Below are 18936 nucleotides of genomic sequence, written 5' to 3' on the forward strand. Positions count from 1 at the left end.
CTACACTTTGTGCTCCATGTCGTGCACACGTGTGTGTAAATGAGATTAATGATGATGGCGCCCCTGTCAACGCCATCTGCTCCTCGGTTTGGAAAAACAGGCCGGCCGAGGGGGGCGGGGGGTTTGTGCCTGTGAGAGACGTAAAGTTAATTTCACATCGCGGAGCATAGATCTGGATGCAAGGTCTCGCACTCGTGTTGACCCTTTGGATTTGCATTACAATTGAAAATATTTGTGTTTTCCAGGGCAAATGAACACTGTTCCATCATCCTTTTTTGTAGTATTGATGCCTGGTATCTGCAGTCTTAATGACTACCCGATACACTGACATAAGGCCGTCATTTGATACCTGGTCTAACTCCACTTGACACTTAACAGCACATGTTTGCGTGTTTAGACACTAATGATTCACTAATGATTCACACAGCCAATGATTGACTATCAGTGTGTGTGTGTGCGCGTGTGTGTAGACTACGGTCTACATTGACATCTGCTTTACTCCACACTCATTTAGAATACACTCCATTACCCCCTAGCAGGGCCTGTGTAAGTGTGTGTGCATGCACGCAACATTAAGGTGATGTGTTTAATCCCGTGTGAGTATGGGGGGGCTCTCTTTACACATTATACAAGATATACAGACACACACACGTGCTCACACACCTTCACTTTCCGTCTTACTTTGCTGTAGACGGCTCAACTGAGGACTCGGTAACCGATGCCTTCTTCGAGGACTTATGAAAAAGAGGGTGTGAGGTCTTAATGGGGGATGCAAGTGTCCTCTAGGTTCACTTTGAGATATTGTCCAAGTGTGTAAGGATGTCCAATTCGACCACCAACTTTTACGCGCTGTCTCAATCCTTCAGCTTCTCTGACATCATCGTCATAGTTACCTATTTCCTTCTCAACCTGGCCGTAGGAATCTGGGTAAGTCGCAAAGATGCTTTTAGGGATGTAAATGTTCAGTTTTATGTGTGTGTCAGTCATCATGCAGGGTGAGCAGAAACACGCTGAGCGGCTACTTCCTGGCAGGGCGAGATATGGCCTGGTGGCCGGTGAGTTCTCCTAAATCATTTTTCACAGAAATGTTGCTAAAGGTCTAAATTCTAAAACAATATTTGCAATGATTACACTAACACATGGATGATTAAGTTATACTAAAACAAAGTTTGGTGTATAATAATGTTGATTTTTTTTCAAAACCATATTTTAAAATGAAGTCTTTTTGGGTTACCATTATATTGTATTGCACAAAATACTTCTATAGCATAATTTAATGTGATTTGGGGGGGGGAAATAATTCTGCTGAACTACAATAAAACTTTTAATTTTTAAACATGCGTACACAATATATATATATGTTTAATGTAAAAGAAAATATCTGCAGTCTTTCCTGGAGTTGAAATTGCATTAGACTGGTGAAGTATTATTTCAAACAATTGTAACTATTTTTATTATTATTATTTTTTTAAGGCCCTATAATGAACTCCACATTATTTTCATTCTAAAAGTATCTTGTCATGAACTACAATCATTTACGGCAGTCAAATTTTCCAGATTGGGGCTTCGCTATTTGCCAGTTCAGAGGGCTCGGGTCTTTTTATCGGTCTGGCCGGGACGGGAGCTGCTGGGGGCATCGCTGTCGCAGGCTTTGAATGGAATGTGAGTGGACATGCTCATCCGTGCAGAAACCAAAGCAGAAATTGCTAATATTTAACATTTACATCATACATAATGTGTGACTGGAAAAATAATTTGTGTTGAACTCTGCTCTGCTTCACCTCTTTTTCTCAGGCCACTTATGTGTTGCTGGCTCTGGCCTGGGTGTTCGTTCCTGTCTACATCTCCTCAGGGGTTCGCTTGCACACACACACACACACACACACACACACACACACACACACACACACACACACACAGACAGACACACACACAGCTCTGCTTGTCAGGGCTGGTTCCGCAAGTATTTTAAGGTGCCAAAAGAGGCATTGTCTTAACACGCATTCCCCGCCTTGAAAATTCCCCAGCAGGGTGTCACACAACTCCACCGCACATCATTAAGTCTCTACAGCGTCATAATTCATTTCAGATGAGAGGGAAGCGCAAATGACACATTTGTGTTGATCAGTATATCACACGAGTGTGTTTGTTCAGATCGTGACAATGCCCGAGTATCTGGGTCGACGGTTTGGAGGCGAGAGGATTCGAACCTACCTGGCTGTCCTCTCACTGCTTCTATCCGTCTTCACAAAAATATCAGTACGACACACAAAAAGACACACAATGATTGCAATACACAAAAACTGATACTTGTTCATTCCCTTGCACTAGACTGACCTCTACTCGGGAGCTCTTTTTGTCCAAGTGTGTCTAGGATGGAATCTCTACCTGTCCACTGTCCTCATGCTGGTGGTGACAGCGCTTTACACTATCGCCGGTACGCAAAGGGGTCAAAATTACATTCACAGACATACGTGGAAACTACTTTGCTCTAACCGGGGCCAAGTCGGTCATATAAACACACTCGAGCACAGGTGTCAAACTCAAGGCCCGGGGGCCAGATATGGCCCGCCACATCATTTTATGTGGCCCGCAAATTCGTGTGTCATGGCTAGAATTGCAAATCACTTTTAATAATATCTTTTTTTTTTTTTTAAATATTTGACCAGTTTTTACTCGTCTGATTTGAAAACGAGTTATTTGTTTGTTTTGTAGCTTTTACTGTATATAATATGAGGTGCTCATACATTTACTTGGGTTGACAGCCCTCCGAAAGAAGCTATGACTACAATGCTGCCCGTGAAAAAAATGAGTTTGACACCCCTGCACAAGAGTAAAGATGGATGCTCTTTACAGATGGTTGTAAATTATACTGGGGTATAATGAAAAATGTGCTGTGACACTTCATTTGGTACAATCTAATGAGATCTCATGCATCAACTCAAGATGGCTAATGTCATTGCTAGCTTTTCTCTTTCAAACAGGGACACAGTGGTGCTGTTTCTGACTAAAATTTCCATTTCCAACAAAACATCAGATAACTCTCACCTAACAACATAGAGATATAATTGAAACATTCAAATAAAATGACATTTTCAAGATAACATTTAGGTTCTAGCTCTGTTTAGCCCTGACAAATATGGCGGCTCATGCTAACTTCCTCACAGGTGGTCTCGCGGCTGTCATCTACACTGACACTCTGCAAACACTGGTGATGATCGTAGGAGCAATTATTCTCACCATCATGGGTACGTGTATTTGTTTCCACCACGGAAATATACTCGCATAATCAACGCGTAATCGTCGTCCACAGCGTTCAACAAGATCGGCGGCTACAGTAACCTGGAGAAAGTGTACAGCATGGCGGTACCGAGCAAGATCATACCCAACAGTACCTGCCACCTGCCTCGACAGGACGCCATGCATCTGTTCCGAGACGCCGTTACCGGAGACCTGCCCTGGCCTGGCATGACGCTCGGGCTCACCATTCTGGCAACCTGGTACTGGTGCACTGATCAGGTACTGTAGATAAACTTGAACTTCAAAACAAATTAGCAAAGTAAGCATTTTTTTTTTCGAGATGCGACAAAAGTCCAAATCTCAGCACGAATCGATTTTATTCACAGCATTCACTTTTGGTCCCACATCAGATTAAACACCGCACTATATCTGTACAAGGCAAACGTTGTCAACAACAAGCCCCGCCCCTTTACATGTCAGTGACCAATCCCAGTGATTTCAGCATAGGAACCCGAAAGTTCGTAGAGTTGACTCACGACACAAATGATGGAGTTCGGTAAGTAAAAAGATTGACAGTGCAAAAATCTGAAGCCGTCAAGGGGCTCAAGTAAAATGAAGGTCGTTTGTCCGACTGTTAAGTATTAATCCAGTCAAAGATATGCGAGCATACATTTACACTTCACCTTGAGTGTAATTTGGTTTGCTCGCGATATGTAAATCTACATGTGGTCTGAGCCTAACGATTAAAATAACATTCCATTATTACAGTAAGCACCACCCACGTTAAAAGCACGTCAAGCATTCCTGGCTATCATTTCTACCTGGAGGCCTCGTTGCTGCTGTTTTGAGACATTTTCTTCTGTGAGGTTCCACCTCGTACCTTTAGATGTTTCAAATTATTCAGCTTGGACATAGGTGCGATTCCTCCAGTAGGATTGGCTGCCCGCAATGGCGAGGAAGTGGTAGCCCCCTTCTTGTAGCCCGGGCTGTGGCGGCGCGGCGAGCGGCTGGATCGTGCGTCGGCTCGCATGAGGGCGGCGTCCGGTTGTAGCGTTTGTCCGTGCCAGTAACGATGCCCACCGATCACGGGGTTGATGGCTCGCTGCGGGCGATGGAAGCTCCCCGGTTTGGCGATGACGACTTTTGTGCCTCTCAGCCTCCCATCGCGACCGGGAGATCTTGAAGAGGAGAACAACTACGCAAAGACAGGAAGGCCGTGTTAGCAACGGCCGTCATCCGGTGCATCACCTGGAGTACCACCTGGACTAATACTTGGTCCCATAATACTTTCATTCTTGACATTCAAGTATATATTTTTTTGATAACATTTCACAGGTCTGAGGTTCTGGGTTCGAATCTCACCCTGTGTCTGCCTTTCCGCCGCTGAGTGGACAGTACAGAAAAATAATAAGGTTCATATTTGTTGGCATTCGCAGGTGATTGTCCAACGATCCCTTTCCGCCAAAAACATGAGCCACGTGAAGGGAGCGTCCATCCTGGCTGCCTATCTGAAGATGCTGCCCTTCATCTTCATCGTCCTCCCGGGCATGATCAGCCGCGCTCTCTACCCAGGTTAGCGCTGACATCCCTATTGTTCTATTCCTTTCAATGAATGAAAACAACCCGTATAATGTCAGCTGTATTGTAGTACAAATTCGGTACGTGATGTAATTTTTGGAATCCTACAATATGTCATTTGACCGTGTCACAGGTTCTCCATAGCTAACGTATCCATCTGGTGAAAAAATGGAGGCAAATTGTCGGAAGGGACGTAGTCTCACCTGTCCTAAGCGCCGGTGCGGTGATCTGTAGCCCTGGCTGCGGAGCTGCTGCGACTGGCGGATGAGCGCGGCGCTGTCCTCCGTCTGGGCTGGGGGCTCCCGCAGGTCAAGCATGCTCTGAGAGAGGCGGGCCATCATGTTGACGCCGTCCATAAGCCGGTGGCCACGGCCGGACCCCGTGCTCACCCTGTCGGCCAACGGGTCGGCGGGCTGCTGCTGCTGCTGGGTGCAGTCGTAATACTCCTCCTCGGACACCGTGGAAGCGCTGGACGGGGCTTGGGCGCCCGCTCGGTCGCACATGACCTTGGTGCTGTCCTGGCTGCCGTTGTCGTTGCTGCCCGAGTCGGCGCCCTCCTCCTTGGAGGCGACGTGGGCGAGGGTGTTGTTGGCGCTCGGGGTGTCGTCGATTTTAACCAGAGTGACCTGTGTTTCGATGGGCTGGTCTGAGGGGGAGGGGTCTATGACTAAGTGTAGCGTTCGCCGTTTAGGGATGGGAGGTCCTGCTGCTGGCGCCTCTGGAGTTTCTCCGGAGTTGTCCGTCGGCTGAGGTTCTGCAGAGGCGGGTTGTGTTTGTTGTGTCTCCTGTGTGAGAAGTGCATCGGGCTGCTGCTGCTGCGAGGCCCCTCTGGAATCTGTTTCCTCCTCACCGTCTTTATTTGGAGTTGCTTCTTCCCGCCGCTCCTCGTTGGGCGCACTCTTAGGAGCCGAGGCGTCACCGGGCGCAGGTTGCGCGTCGCCTTTCGCCTCCTCGGTAGGACTCGGCTGAGTCAGCGAAGAGCTGAACCGAATGGCCTGACTGACCGCAAAGCGCTCGGACCTCTGCAAGTGAACCTGATGAGCAAGTTTTTCGTCCCTGATGTTGATGAAACCTATCACGTCGCTCGGCGGGTCCGGGTCCGGCCAGGTGGGGAGGTATGGGATCAGGTAGGCTTTCTCCATGTTGACCAACGCCGGATGTATCTGCGGCTCCTCGGAAAGCCCCTTCAGACGCCCCTTACGGATTTTTAACCCCACGGGAACCTGTGAGTTCTTGTTGCTGGAGTTCTGGTCTGAAGACGTGGTACTTGTGTGCGTTCCCGCGGCAACCAGCGCGTACTTGGGGTTGATGAGCTTCTTAGCAACGGAGGCTGGTACCACAACAGGGGCGGCCTGAGGGAGCGGGTCGGGAACGGGTTCGTCCACCATGGGAACCTTGCTGAGAGACACGCTCCGTGACAGGAGGAACAGTTCCCGAAACTGGAAATCAAAGGTCTCCATGGCCTGTCCAGTGATCACCGTGATGAGGTTACGGTCCAAGCGGGACGAGGACCACGTGAAGCTGGAATGGCCACAAAAAACACCATTTTAAGGACTATCCCAAGCAAGATTTATGGATTCGAAAATCGTTATGTCGAGCTCACCTGTATGAACCGGAGATGGCTCTGTCGCCATCGACCAGGAGGAACCTCTGGCTCAGGGACCCGCGAACCTTTTGAGCTGAGCGCGTGAAGAACTCCACGCCGCCACAGCAGCGCACGCGAAGATTCTAAACACACAATTGAAAGATGATCGAGACGAAAAAGACACCAAAGAGTTTTTCAAATTAGCGGACTCGCCATTGACAACCCCGGTGTTGTGTTTACCGATTCTACAGGTTATCCTTGTGCTTGGTTGACACACCCTTGTTGTGTTTGTCTTTTGATGTGATAAAAGGGTGCGGTGCGAGTCGCTACCTACCTCGTGGGGGAAAGTTGCGGGCGGAATATCACAAAGGGCATAAGGACAGATAAGACCATGCGTTTGAAAAGAGAGGTGGGCAGTTGGGTCGTAAATGGAAATTCATAGTTTGTCATGGAACATAAATGTTCCCAGTCGGCCATAGAGTGCTTGCAAAAGTGTTTTTCTGTTACTGCCTCAACGAGTTTCACTTGGAGAAGCGATGAAACAGGAGAAAACGTAGCCTACGGGCGACTGACGGGTCGCTGCTTGTTCATCACGGCCTTCGAGTGAAGACATGTTTCGTCTCTTACTTGACGACATTTGGATCGGAACTATGCAAGGTCGATGTCGGATTTTTAACAATATGTGATTTCTGATTTGGATTGCCTCAGAGTCATGTTGATAGGGCAAGCAGGAAAAAAAAAACTTTCCGCTCAGTCCAGCTTGAAAATATTCTTATCAAGAGGAGCCATCTGCTTCAAAAGCGCTTATGAAAACATCATCATACATGTCATATGTATGTCTGTAGGCGTGTTACCTTTAGATGACCGCGATGCATATCGGCTCGGCCACACATGGAAAGAAACGAGGACACCGCTGCCGTGTCGATGATTATGTAGACGGGGACTTTCCGTCTGTAAGCGGCGTCCAGCAGGTCTCGGAAGATGTCCACGTCAGTGAAGGCGTCCATCACCACGGCTATCACCTGCACACGGACGGACATAAATCACATATTTTGGGATTTATTACAATTACCGTAATTTTCGGACTATAAGTCGCTCCGGAGTATAAGAGTATAAGTCGCACCAGCCATAAAATGCCCAAAAATGTGAAAAAAAACATATATAAGTCGCTCCGGAGTATCTGGTGACAGAGGACATGTCCAGAAGATATGGCGCTTTAAAGTGTTAATTACTTTATTTGATTTTTTCTCTCTATTTTTCATGTTTTGAATATGTTCAAGATAAAGATATCAAAGCATGTGAAGTGATCAACTATACTAAAAATAACATGTGAAGTGGTCAACTATACTTGTAAGTAAGTGATGTGTTAATGATCAAGTAGAAATTTGTGAAAAAAAACATATAAGTCGCCCCCCCCACCCAAACTATGGAAAGAAACCGCGACTTATAGTCCGAAAATTACGGTATTTATTTTTTGTAGCGCTTTTGGAAACTTGAGTCTCCATTTTGTAGTCACAGTGGTTAAAAAATCCCTTCAATTAGAAGAACAAGCTTTCTTTGTTAATCCCGGCTAAACGCTGACTCGTAAAGTAGCATTTCCTTTCAGGGCTTCTATCATGTGATATGATGTCATGTGTTGTTGTTTTTTTTAAATGCGCTCAGGCATGATCTAGCCAGTCTTATTTATTGAATGCTTAGCATGTGCGAAAGCGACACGTGTGCGAGAACGAGAGTATCAATCCTGGACAGCTCTGCAGATGACAAGGCATGATGACCCAGATAGCACTGACAATTTAGAAAAATGCTGAGAATGTCAAATTTCTCCTGGATATCATTTTTACTCCTATCAAGAGGTTTGACAATCCAGTAAGAAAATGAATATAAATTAAACATGAGTCAGCAGAAATTATGATTAGTTGCAGTCCCTGAGGGACTTTTAAATGTCAGATCACTTTAAAAAAAATTGAAAACTATATTTGCGTTTATTTCCCACCACTGAATTCTACCTTATTTGCTGAAGCGATGCTCTTGCGCACGACCTCCTTAATGTGCGATTGACCGTCAGCGGGGGGCTGCGTGTACACGCTCACGCGTGTCACCCCACGGTACGAGATCGCTTCAGGCCAACCGAGGTCCAACTCCGCCACCGAGGCCTCAGACCGGTCCGGCCAGTATTGGAGCGAGACTTGCCCGTCCAATGCTCCATCTTCTCCAGATCCTGGGGTTGTATTCCCCGCGTGTCCACCGGGAGTCTCGGGTTTTAGGTAGTGCTCGTGCCCGGGCCGGTAAAGTTCGGCCGTGTGGGTGATCCGCTCCAACTCGTGATCTGATAGGAAGTCCCGCACGTTTTTCTCGCGGAGGTAGTCCGTGAACGCACCACGGCCCTGGGTGATGAGCTTCTCCAAAGCCAACCGCTGGTCCTCACTATAGAAGAACTCCGGCTTGCTCTGGCTAACACGCCAGTTGACGTGATGGTCGTCTAGGCATTGGATTTGAGACAACGCCATTGCCTCGACGAATCCACTTAAATACTTAAAACGCGGCGGCCCGTCTAAACTTCCCAAATTACCCCGCTTTCATTCCGGATCTGTCGTGAGCCACACCGGGAAGATAAAAAACACGAGCCGTACTCCTCCGTCGTGGAACTTCTCATTTGAGAGGAAATAAAAGTCCAAGAAAAAGGGGATAAACAAACACGTTTTTCAACGACTTTCTCCTACGCGAACTCAAGGTGTAGGCATAAAATTGCCCCCGCCCAAAGCCACGCCTTACACCTGCCCGAGGGGAGTCGAGACGGGACCGGTAGCTCGTTTCACCCGGACCCGGCGAACATGGGGGAGGCAGGAGCGAGAGGCGGGCAGCTGTCGGTTGACAGTCAGCCAGTGAGTCAGATTAGAGCGCAACACTCCGGAAAAGAATATAAATCCCCCTTTGCATTGGAGTGTTGAAACAAATCGAGTGACTCAGTGTGACGAGACACCTTTTGTTCGCTCCGGAGGCCCAGCCGAGGGTGACGGCTCCCCGGCGGCCACAGAGCTCCTTGAAAGACCCAAAAAAAGAATTTTGAATGGCTACGTGGCACGTACGAACCTCTTCTGCAAAAACAACAATAATCCCTCAAATTAATCCAGTTTGCGTCAAAGTATGAAAAGTTATCCGACGTTTGCGAAGAGAGCGCGTGGAGGTGCCAGTGCGTGAGAACCTGGAATCCGGCAACGGAAGCTTGGATACCGGGGGACCGAGAGGCGGAGTGTCCGGTAGTCCGTGGAGCACAAACTCCACCCTCTTTCTGGGAAGGGAAAGATAGGCTTGTTTTCACCCTTTAAGACTTAAACAACATGCAACTGGAACAAAATGACTTAAAAAAAAAAAAAAACTTTCTAAGGAAAAATGTGGTACAAGTGGTTTGACCTATTACGGTAAAAGTTACTCTTATCTAACTGTTGGGTAAATGATGTAACATGCTCACAGTGTGTTATCAGTTCAAAGCCAACAGTTTAGATTGCTAGGCCACAATAAAATACTTGTGGACTAGATTAATCCCATGTTTAGGAATCTTCATTCTCTTTTGAAAATTTGTATTCTTGCGCTCGTATACGCAGCTGCTGCTGTGACAAGTAAATTTCCCTGCTGTAGGATGAATAAAGTTCTATCATCATTGAATAATTTTCAATGCCTGCTTTTACTAGATTTTCCGGAGTGCTTATCTTCATTCAGGCAAGCCAGATCTTGTTGCATCCCGGGTTATAAATAATATAGGATTTGTCATTATACTTAGTAAAACTTAATAAAAGAGGGATGTGAGAGAAAACCCACACATGCAATTCGGGAATAATCATTCGAACGCTGAACCCCAGAAGTATGAGGCAAAGCTGCTAGTTACCTATCGTTGGTTTTGGTTCTTCCTGGAGCGTTGCCGCACCCGACCGCATAGTTCCACGGAAACAGACAGGTAATGGAAACAGCAAATAAAAATAGCTTGTGTCACAACTTGTCTTATTTCAACGCTGATACATTTGAGTATAATGTCAGTGTCAGTTTACACGAGCTGCGTTATCTTTAAGTACCATTTACTAACAATTTGAGTACCCTCACAAGAGAAGGCGAAATAAGAGCAAAGGCACATGAATTGTGAATGAGAAGAATATTTGGTTACCGCGTTCCACGTCTTTGTGTGTGAATGACCTCTGGATGGTCGACCTCCTCATGTTTCAGACACAGTGGGATGCGTCGACCCCGAGGAGTGTGTACGAGTGTGTGGCGCCGAAGTGGGATGCTCCAACATCGCCTTCCCCAAACTTGTCATTGAGCTGATGCCAAGCGGTAAAAAAAAAACGCCTCAAATGCAGATTTGCACGGCCTTTGAGTTGAATTGAATTTGTTTGCGTGTGTCCGAGACAGGCCTACGTGGTCTTATGATATCGGTGATTATGGCCGCTCTGATGTCATCGCTGACGTCCATCTTCAACAGCAGCTCCACGTTGTTCACCATGGACATCTGGAAGAAGCACCGGCCGCGAGCCTCAGAGAGAGAGTTGCTGCTGGTGGGCAGGTATAAAAAGTCCAAAATGAGTCGGAAGAAAAAAAAAAATTTTACTCACGTCTCACTAAATTGTAATTTCTCCACTCAGGATCGTGACAGTGATCTTGGTGGTGGTTAGCGTGGTGTGGATTCCCATTTTGCAGTCTGCCAACAGCGGCCAACTGTACGTTTATATTCAGTCGGTGACCAGCTACCTGGCGCCGCCCGTCACGGCTGTCTTCACCCTGGCTGTCTTCTGGAAGAGGACCAATGAGCAGGTGATACCAACAAATGCTTCCAGTTTGCTCTGTTCCTAAAAAAAAGAGAAAAAAACATCCGATACCAATTGACCAATACCAGGCTCCAACTGGCAATTACGTCCATCCAGAAGGTGTCAATCCTCCATATTGTAGCCGATGACTTTAAAAAAAGTGTCAAGACACACAAAAAAGAATTTGCTGTAACAAGGAACACACAATTGCGTAACATGCTCTTATATGGTCATCATATCAAAGTTCATTGCAAACTTAATCCCTATCTAAAGCGGACCTCTTTGCAGAGCATTCTGGAGTGTTCCCTTCCTGCACTTTTATTAGCCTCATATGGGATACAGCCCAGCGCTAACATTCCTCAATTATCTGTGTGTGTGTGTGTGCACTCGAGCATATTGTTTTCATTCCTGGTGTCGGCATTGACAAAGGCGAATTTAATGCAGTCTCCCGTGCAAATGAAAGTGAGTGTTCACGTCTGATAACAGTGTCAGAGTGTAATTTTATTACCATGAGATGAAAAAAAAAATGATTGTAGGGTTGCACCGTCGAACAGGAAAGATAAAAGAGGTGTCGTGCACTTGGAGAAGTAAACAGTAAATGCTCGTAAAGACCGGCCCAACTTGAGCTCAAGAGTAAGTGGATGTTTTTGCAAAGCAACTTGAGGGTGTGTCAGCTTTTTTTTTTTTTTGCTGACAGACTGATTTCCTTTTTTCTCCTCGACTCCCTTAGTGTGTTCCTCGCAATCACAAAATCATCAAAGTGTCTGCAGAACTAACCAAGTCCCAGAATGCCTTTTTCCTCCTCTCCTCTCCAATGTTTTGCTTATCGCATGTTTAATTTCAAGCCGAGCCCATATCTCTATTACGCGAAACAGACCGTTTTTTTTTTTTTTTGGGCTTTAGCTCCTGGCGGTAAAAGGTCAGACGTGAGCAAACAAGCAGTGTCACACAGCAAACAGTAAAGAGAACAAAACAAGAAAGCTAAAACAAAATACTATACTGAAACACAAACTCAAAATTTCAACAAATTTAACCATCAAGTAATGTATGAAATGTATTTTTTTTTTAAATTGTTAAACGTAATTATTTTGTATTAAAACCTCCTCATGTATTTCCAAACCAATTTACAGTAATTATCTTATGACCAACTCAATAATAACTAATAGAGTGCTGAAAATGAATAAATAAATGAATAAATAAATAAATGCATGAATAAATAAATGAATAAATAAATAAATTTATATATATATATATAAATAATTCTTTTGCCCAACCCTATTTAAAAAGTGTTTTTTATAAGCTACACAGGTGCTGCTCTTAATGTTTGTTTTCATGGCCCCATAACTGACTGATTCAAACCACACCGATGACATTCTTTGCAGGCTTAAGACAGCCAAAGTAAACTGGTGTCACTGCACGTGTGAAAACGTAGGTGAGAAGTTGAACAATAGTGACAGGAGTTGCATGGTGAGAAAAAAAAAACATACACCCAAAGTGTAACTTACTCCTGCTCTTGGCACACTATCCACTTTTTGAAACGCTTACCTCAATTAAACAAGTTTGAACCACCGCCGTTTATGATGTCACAAAAATACTTCTTTATTCATTAAGTCTTAAGTGTTATTCCACAAAATGCAATAAAATTTAGAATAGTGTAAAAAAAATATTCTTGACCTGCTTTAGAGATTCATCCAATGGAACCCGAATGTGTTTGTGTTGTTAGGGCGCATTCTGGGGCCTTATGGTGGGTTTGGTGGTGGGGGTGTGCCGGATGGTGCTGGAGTTCGCCTTCCCCCCTGCCAGGTGTGGCGTGGTGGACTCGGCGCCAGCGGTTCTGCGCCGCGTCCACTACCTCCACTTCGCCATCTTACTCTGCGGGCTCAGCGCCGTCGTGGTCGTCGTGGTGTCGTTGCTAACGCCGCCGCCCAGCCACGAGCAGGTACACGAAACGAGAGACACGTTTGATGCGATTGACTGCCAGCTCATATTTGTGTTGTTGATCTGTTAATATCTAAATCCAATGCATGCACACTTTTGTCACCTCATGAATGCCTGCAATCTGCTGACTTGACTGTCCAGAATGTGAACACGACTCACGCAATGACTCTTCCTTTAAGCTGATGCAAACATGGGAGAGGTTTTAAAACATCTCCAACAAAGCAAAGTGCCATTTAGAATGTGATTTAGCAAAAAAGTCTTTACAATTGCTTCTAAAGCAACAAGTGAGTCTTCACATGCATTTTTATTCATGAAGGCGCCCAGAAACTTACTTGGCCACAACAAATACATTCTTTGGGTCACCAGCCAAAAAACAGTTGACCAGGCTTGAGGACTGGAATGCATTTCAAGTGGTCATCTCCGGTTTTGCTGTCAGTCTTTGCTCTAAAGAAACAAGTCGTAGAAAATGGACCCTGCAATAACATCACGTTTGAAAGAAAAACTGGCTTCTTTGTCATGGCTATGGTGTTTTAAAATTTCAGTCATGTATTCACACAGAAAAGAAGCGGTCTCGAAAAAGTAGGTCACAGCTTTGTGACAAAAAGTCATTGTGAATAATGCAATCTTTTATCTTTACTATTGACATTGCTTATACATGTTTACATTGGCGCAAATCCAGACGACTCAAATCGAATTTCTCGGCCCACTTCACACACACGCACGCCCAGAAAATGAATAAATACATATTTATATTCCAAGTATTAATAAATATTTCCCCTCTCTGATCTTCAGTTGAGGAACCTGACCTGGTGGACTCTGACCGAGGAGTCTCCCAGACAAATCCCTCTACAGAAAGTGTCCTCAGTCAGCCACCGTAGTTCTCAAGGTGCCTCCAAATCACCACGTACAAATACAGTAATCCCTCGTTTATCACAGATAATTGGTTCGGAAAAGCACCCGCAATAAGTGAAATCCGCGAAGTACGGTTACCAACAAGAAATACCGGGCAGGCTAACGAGTTAGCGGAAAGATGCTAATTCGCGATCGTGCTAACAAGCGAAAACGGACTTCTAAAGGAATGTAAACGAACATTTGGAGCAATACTACATTGTCCTAAATGTTTCCTCAATTTAGAAGTTTTATTTTGACTTTTAAATTTTTTTTTTTAATTTGGGGGGGAAAAATCCGCGATGCAGTGAAGCTGCGATAAACGAAACGCAAAGTAGCGAGGGATCACTGTATTTTCATTGCAATAAGTCTCATTTCCTGTTTTATTGTTATCGTCCTATTTTAATGATGCTAATAGGTGTTCTTATAAAAACGATTCCTCTAATTTCAAGGCTCCATTGTACCCTGGAAAGACCGCATCCATCCATACCGAATGATAACAGTAATTGAGCAACTTCCTGTTGTGTGTCTGTGTGTGTGTACGTGTGTGTTCAGACTCTGAGCCAGCACGTCAGCTGACTTGCGGTAACGGCCTGCGATTGTGCACCGCTGCATTCCGCCGAGTGCAGGAGACTCCCAGAGTTCCGAGCGTCCGCGAAAGCGCCTTCTGGTCTAGGTTTTGCTGTGCGAACGCGCTCCTGCTGGTCAGCGTTAATATTTTTCTCTATGCATACTTTGCCTGAGATTTAGGGCGAATACATCCTGCCTCGCCCCGATGTCGTTGAGCGCCAGCCAATATCTACAACAGGAACCGCAAACTCCACTGACCGCCGAGAAGGGGAAGGGGGTTTGTTCATGTTATTCCTATAAAGGGAAATAAATGAGTGGGATTTAAACATTTTAAAATATTACACCCAAAAGCCACATCGGTAACTTTTTGTGAGTTGTGTAATATCCAATACAACACTTTCTTTTTAACTTTTAGTTTAAATTGGGTTTTTTTTGTGTGTGTGTTGATAAGTAACTATGAAGATAATCTAATAAAAAAAAAAAAAAAAAAAAAAGCCTTGTCTGTCATTGTCATGCCTTTGGAAAAATACATCCAATGTGTGATCTTCTTTTTTTAATAAGATTTTAATATGCCATTTCCTTAATTAGTTTTTACTTTTTATGTTTTGTCATCTGATTGAGGACTTTTTTTGTGTTCCTCTCAAATATTTTTTTTGTGTGTGAATATATTATTGAGAATCACTGTTGCTCTGTGTACAGAGTAAGAAACTGGAATTAAATGTCACGTGAATTTGAATTTGTTGGTCTTAATTTTGAGCAGTGGCTAGCGGTTAGCACTTCAGACTAGCAGTTAGCACATCTGATTGTCTCACAGTTCTGAGGTTTAATGTTCCAATCTCTGGATTCTGGCCTGTGTAGTTTGCATGCTCGCCAGAAAAGCAGAGGCCAAGCGCTACAGAAAATGGAGGGATGATGTTGTTTTTAACACATAACGGTGGGAACTCCTCATATTATTATTTTTTTTTAGCATTTATTTATATGAACTTTATTCAGCTTCGCTGACATTTGCAGGAGTGGTATCAATACAGCAATAGTAAAATATGTATTATATTTCGAGTACAAGCTTGATAAAGGGTTGTAGGAGAAAAACAGATATACATGATATTTACGGATATTGTATATAAGTGTGACTTGGTCATTATAAACCATCATTTAAAAAGTTGAAACGTGCAAACGTTGAGAATTTTTTGCCGGAAAATTGAAATTGCGTGACAATGATTAAAGTTTAGGTGAAGTGTGATTTGTATAGAAAGTGAAGTGACATAAAATCTGTTTGTGAGATAAAATTCAAATGCTGACACAGCTTAGCGGCGAATTTCTGATATATGTTTTTGTCAGTGGTACAACGGCTGGACGTATTGCGGCGGAAAGACCCCGACCCGTCCGCGACAGCGGCCCCTCCAGCACCTTGAACTGGAGCAGTCCAGCAGGTCGATGAGGTCACCGCGCAGGAAGTGCAGGTGGGTGGTGTGCGGCGGGAAGTAGTCGCACAGGGCATGACCCAGGCGAGGTTTCTGCATACACAAGTAGCAGGTCCGTTTATGAACATTTGATCTGGCCCACCATGTTCAGAGTTACTCTCATAAAACCCCCCAAAAATGCTTGGTACACATTTTTTCACAACTTCATAGAACCCCCCCCCCAACCTGTGTCAATCAAACACTCGTACCCCCAAAACCTGTTCCAGCAGCTGCATGGAGGACGACTCTCTCAAGGGATGAGGGCCATGGAGGCGAGCTGAAGGGAGGGACTCCAGAGAGGTGCTCTTGTACGGGTTGGGATAAGGGTTACGGCCAGTGTGGGAGCTCTGGCGGTGGGACATGTCCGAGGGAGGGTCTCGGAGGCAGACCACCTTCTCTATAGCGATGCTGTGAGTCCTGTAGAAGTCCACCAGCCGGTTAAGGGAACTGAAGGACTCGTCCCAGATGCAGTACTGACCGGCCCCCTCCAGCACTCGGAAATGCTCCACCCTGTCACCATAGCTGCCGGAAAAAAATGTGAGACAGAGTGAGGACAGAGCATGTTTTCTTCTTCACAGGCAATTTACATTAGCAATGCAAAAACATGCATGGTAGGCTCAAAATATAAAAAAAATAATAATAATGGGCTCAAACCATAATAGGATTAATTTTCTTTTTTGGACACAATGCATTTAAATAAAAATATAATTTAACAGAAATATTCAGTAATGTCCAAAACATCTTTCATATTTGCCCTTAATTCAAATTTTAAAGTTACTTTCCTTGAAGATATTAATATTCACTGATCTGCATGATAGCCAGATTTTGTGCCGGTATATTACCGCCCTCTGTTGACCGTTCTGAGTATTACGGATCATGGTGGCATGACAGCGTCTGTATATTAATACAGCTCGCACGTGACCTCATAGGCCAGGCAGACGTTCTGTTGCGACATTCATACGTGCACGTCATGTACGCATGACACATGTGTCAATTGCATAACATACGACATGCATTTAATTAATAATATGCTCTTACGTAACGGCCCTGATTATTGAACCCATGCCATGATTAAAATGGGCCCATTGTCACTTTTGGTGACCCAAATTGCAGCTTCGCGTGCAGTAACTGTCCGTGAGGATGTGATATTTTTAGTCGAAATAGGTTCTTGCCGAACATATTTAGCCTGACATACGCACGCTCGCAGACACGTGGATAGTGCAAGTTGCTAATGTGCTCAGTGGAATGGAAAACAAACAGAAAAAAAAAAGCACACTGCAATCCTTACATGTGTATAGATGCCATTTGAAATATAGCTTCTGTAATAACACAGTAATTACATTGAAATAACATCATATATTTGGTACCTGAAGCATCTTCCTGACTTAATCCACCTTTTAATATCACTACTAGAATCTTGCAATTATAGGGAGAGGTTCAGAATCAATATGATCTAATACTGTAACACGATAAAAATAAACACAGTTAAATTAAACACATCACACTGACCAGACATGCTACTTATTAAATACATTTGAATAATGTGTGCAGATCACATACATTTTGAAATCCTCTATACTCCATGTGTAATGAAGGCCACACCAAAATGAAATCACTACTTTTGTCTAAATGATGCTCTCACAGTCAAACAGTAATAATAACATAGTAATAACAGACAACGGTCTGTTGGGGGGCAAGGCCGCTTTCGCTTACCTAACGGAGAGGGAGAACTCTCCAGGAGCTGACTCACTCTCCCTGACCACAAACATGCCGCTGTCCCTCCAGTGCAGCCGGCGCTCCGCCTCCAATCTCGAAACCCGGCCCGCGAACCACCTGCAAATACCAGCGACGACGCACAAGGAAGGCGAGAGAGAGTTAGAAACATGGACTCATGTAGTAATCCATTTCAATTCAATAGAATCCAACAGTTATGCAAAATATCCCTGTTTTATTCTAATATTTTCTCCTTATGTAATATCTGGTCCCTAATTATTAGGAACAGCTGTCCCTATATTTTTTTTATGCAGATCTTGTATTGAATGGCTTTGTACTTATATAAGAAAAAAATGAAGAACAAAAAAAATACTACTCCTACTGCCAATAAAATGAAAATTAAAGATAATAATTTGGTCTGAATCTAAATATTACTCCGTATAATACAATTTAAAAAAGAAAAAATGACTTATCGCAATAGAGTAAATACAAAAACATTTGGTGACGTACGGCCTTGTAGTCAGGCATGTGGGCATCACACAAGCGACTCTGAAACATTTCTTACGGATGAGGCAGAAGAGAAATGTAGTTCTCCGGCACGTAGCCCCTTTTGCCTCCGATCTCTCCCGCGAACCAGCAAGAATCCTCCTCCATTTCGGTCACCTACGTTATAACACATGCGTTATTACGGCTCAACGGTTTCACCTCGTTCACATTTACCTTGACGATGTCCCCTTTCTGGAAGCTGAGCTCGTCCGCTTCGGATGCAGCGAAGGAGAAAAGTGCCACAGCCTCCATGCTTTGGTGTCAGGAGAGGAAAGAGGAGCCACCAGCAAGCACGCTTCACTTCATCAATGAGAGATGACAGGAGTGAGATATGAAGATAAGCGGCGCGGATATGTGTGTTGCCACTCATTAGTTAATGAGGAGAGGTTCTCTCCCCGTGTGTCCCTCTGTTCCTCCATGTGACTGAGTTTCTGTGTGTGTGTGTGGGGGGGGGGGGGGGGGGGGGGGGGGGGTCACGTGAACACAGCGAATGCCTGCTGTGGCTTCAACTCATGTCCGTACACATTACGCATACAGTTGAAGGCAGTGGGGCTTAAAAAAAAATTACATAATCAAATTACCGTAATTTTCGGACTATAAGTCGCACCGGAGTATAAGTCGCACC

General features: G+C 44.7%; 3 protein-coding genes and 1 long non-coding RNA gene across 5 annotated transcripts; 1 reads left to right on the forward strand and 3 right to left on the reverse strand.

Moving 5' to 3' along the window:
* Positions 1-798: 798 nt before the first annotated feature.
* slc5a10 (solute carrier family 5 member 10) lies at positions 799-15202 on the forward strand. The gene is made up of 15 exons (XM_037273944.1): positions 799-927; positions 984-1055; positions 1558-1662; positions 1795-1854; positions 2155-2259; positions 2332-2437; positions 3168-3248; positions 3314-3519; positions 4677-4812; positions 10619-10726; positions 10805-10955; positions 11035-11203; positions 12920-13135; positions 13927-14020; positions 14578-15202. The coding sequence occupies exons 1-15, from the start codon at positions 820-822 to the stop codon at positions 14763-14765; spliced, it is 1905 nt and encodes a 634-aa protein (XP_037129839.1). The 5' UTR covers positions 799-819; the 3' UTR covers positions 14766-15202.
* Positions 3599-9683, reverse strand: LOC119135548 (protein FAM83G). 2 transcript variants are annotated; one of them, XM_037273367.1, is made up of 6 exons: positions 8410-9683; positions 7258-7425; positions 6422-6546; positions 5208-6339; positions 5022-5138; positions 3599-4435 (listed from the first exon to the last, which is right to left on the reverse strand). In XM_037273367.1, exons 1-6 carry the CDS (start codon positions 8908-8910, stop codon positions 4058-4060), a joined length of 2421 nt encoding a protein of 806 aa, XP_037129262.1. In that variant the 5' UTR covers positions 8911-9683; the 3' UTR covers positions 3599-4057. The 2 variants fall into 2 exon arrangements, with proteins under 2 accessions (XP_037129262.1, XP_037129177.1); XM_037273282.1 differs by having other exon boundaries at positions 5022-6339.
* LOC119136028 lies at positions 10572-12168 on the reverse strand. The gene is made up of 4 exons (XR_005100667.1): positions 11705-12168; positions 11005-11238; positions 10811-10944; positions 10572-10713 (listed from the first exon to the last, which is right to left on the reverse strand). It is a non-coding gene; the product is annotated as an uncharacterized LOC119136028 (long non-coding RNA).
* Positions 15203-15395: 193 nt separating the features above from the next.
* LOC119135776 (GRB2-related adapter protein-like) lies at positions 15396-18874 on the reverse strand. The gene is made up of 5 exons (XM_037273690.1): positions 18486-18874; positions 18331-18428; positions 17766-17885; positions 16262-16574; positions 15396-16106 (listed from the first exon to the last, which is right to left on the reverse strand). The coding sequence occupies exons 1-5, from the start codon at positions 18561-18563 to the stop codon at positions 15927-15929; spliced, it is 789 nt and encodes a 262-aa protein (XP_037129585.1). The 5' UTR covers positions 18564-18874; the 3' UTR covers positions 15396-15926.
* Positions 18875-18936: the final 62 nt, after the last annotated feature.

Source organism: Syngnathus acus, chromosome 1 (assembly GCF_901709675.1).
Source record: "Syngnathus acus chromosome 1, fSynAcu1.2, whole genome shotgun sequence".
NCBI classification, from domain to species: domain Eukaryota; kingdom Metazoa; phylum Chordata; class Actinopteri; order Syngnathiformes; family Syngnathidae; genus Syngnathus; species Syngnathus acus.

Coding starts and splice junctions, on each gene's coding strand:
- slc5a10 (XM_037273944.1), top strand. CDS start 820: ATGTCCAATTCGACCACCAACTTTTACGCGCTGTCTCAATCCTTCAGC. Junction 928..983: donor ACCTGGCCGTAGGAATCTGG/GTAAGTCGCAAA, acceptor TGTGTGTGTCAG/TCATCATGCAGGGTGAGCAG. Junction 2,438..3,167: donor AGCGCTTTACACTATCGCCG/GTACGCAAAGGG, acceptor ACTTCCTCACAG/GTGGTCTCGCGGCTGTCATC.
- LOC119135548 (XM_037273282.1), bottom strand. CDS start 8,910: ATGGCGTTGTCTCAAATCCAATGCCTAGACGACCATCACGTCAACTGG. Junction 7,426..8,409: donor GCATCGCTTCAGCAAATAAG/GTAGAATTCAGT, acceptor GTCCGTGTGCAG/GTGATAGCCGTGGTGATGGA. Junction 4,436..5,021: donor CGCACCGGCGCTTAGGACAG/GTGAGACTACGT, acceptor GTCTTTGCGTAG/TTGTTCTCCTCTTCAAGATC.
- LOC119135776 (XM_037273690.1), bottom strand. CDS start 18,563: ATGGAGGCTGTGGCACTTTTCTCCTTCGCTGCATCCGAAGCGGACGAG. Junction 17,886..18,330: donor ATTTCTCTTCTGCCTCATCC/GTAAGAAATGTT, acceptor TGGTATTTGCAG/GTGGTTCGCGGGCCGGGTTT. Junction 16,107..16,261: donor TGCTGGAACAGGTTTTGGGG/GTACGAGTGTTT, acceptor TTGTGTATGCAG/AAACCTCGCCTGGGTCATGC.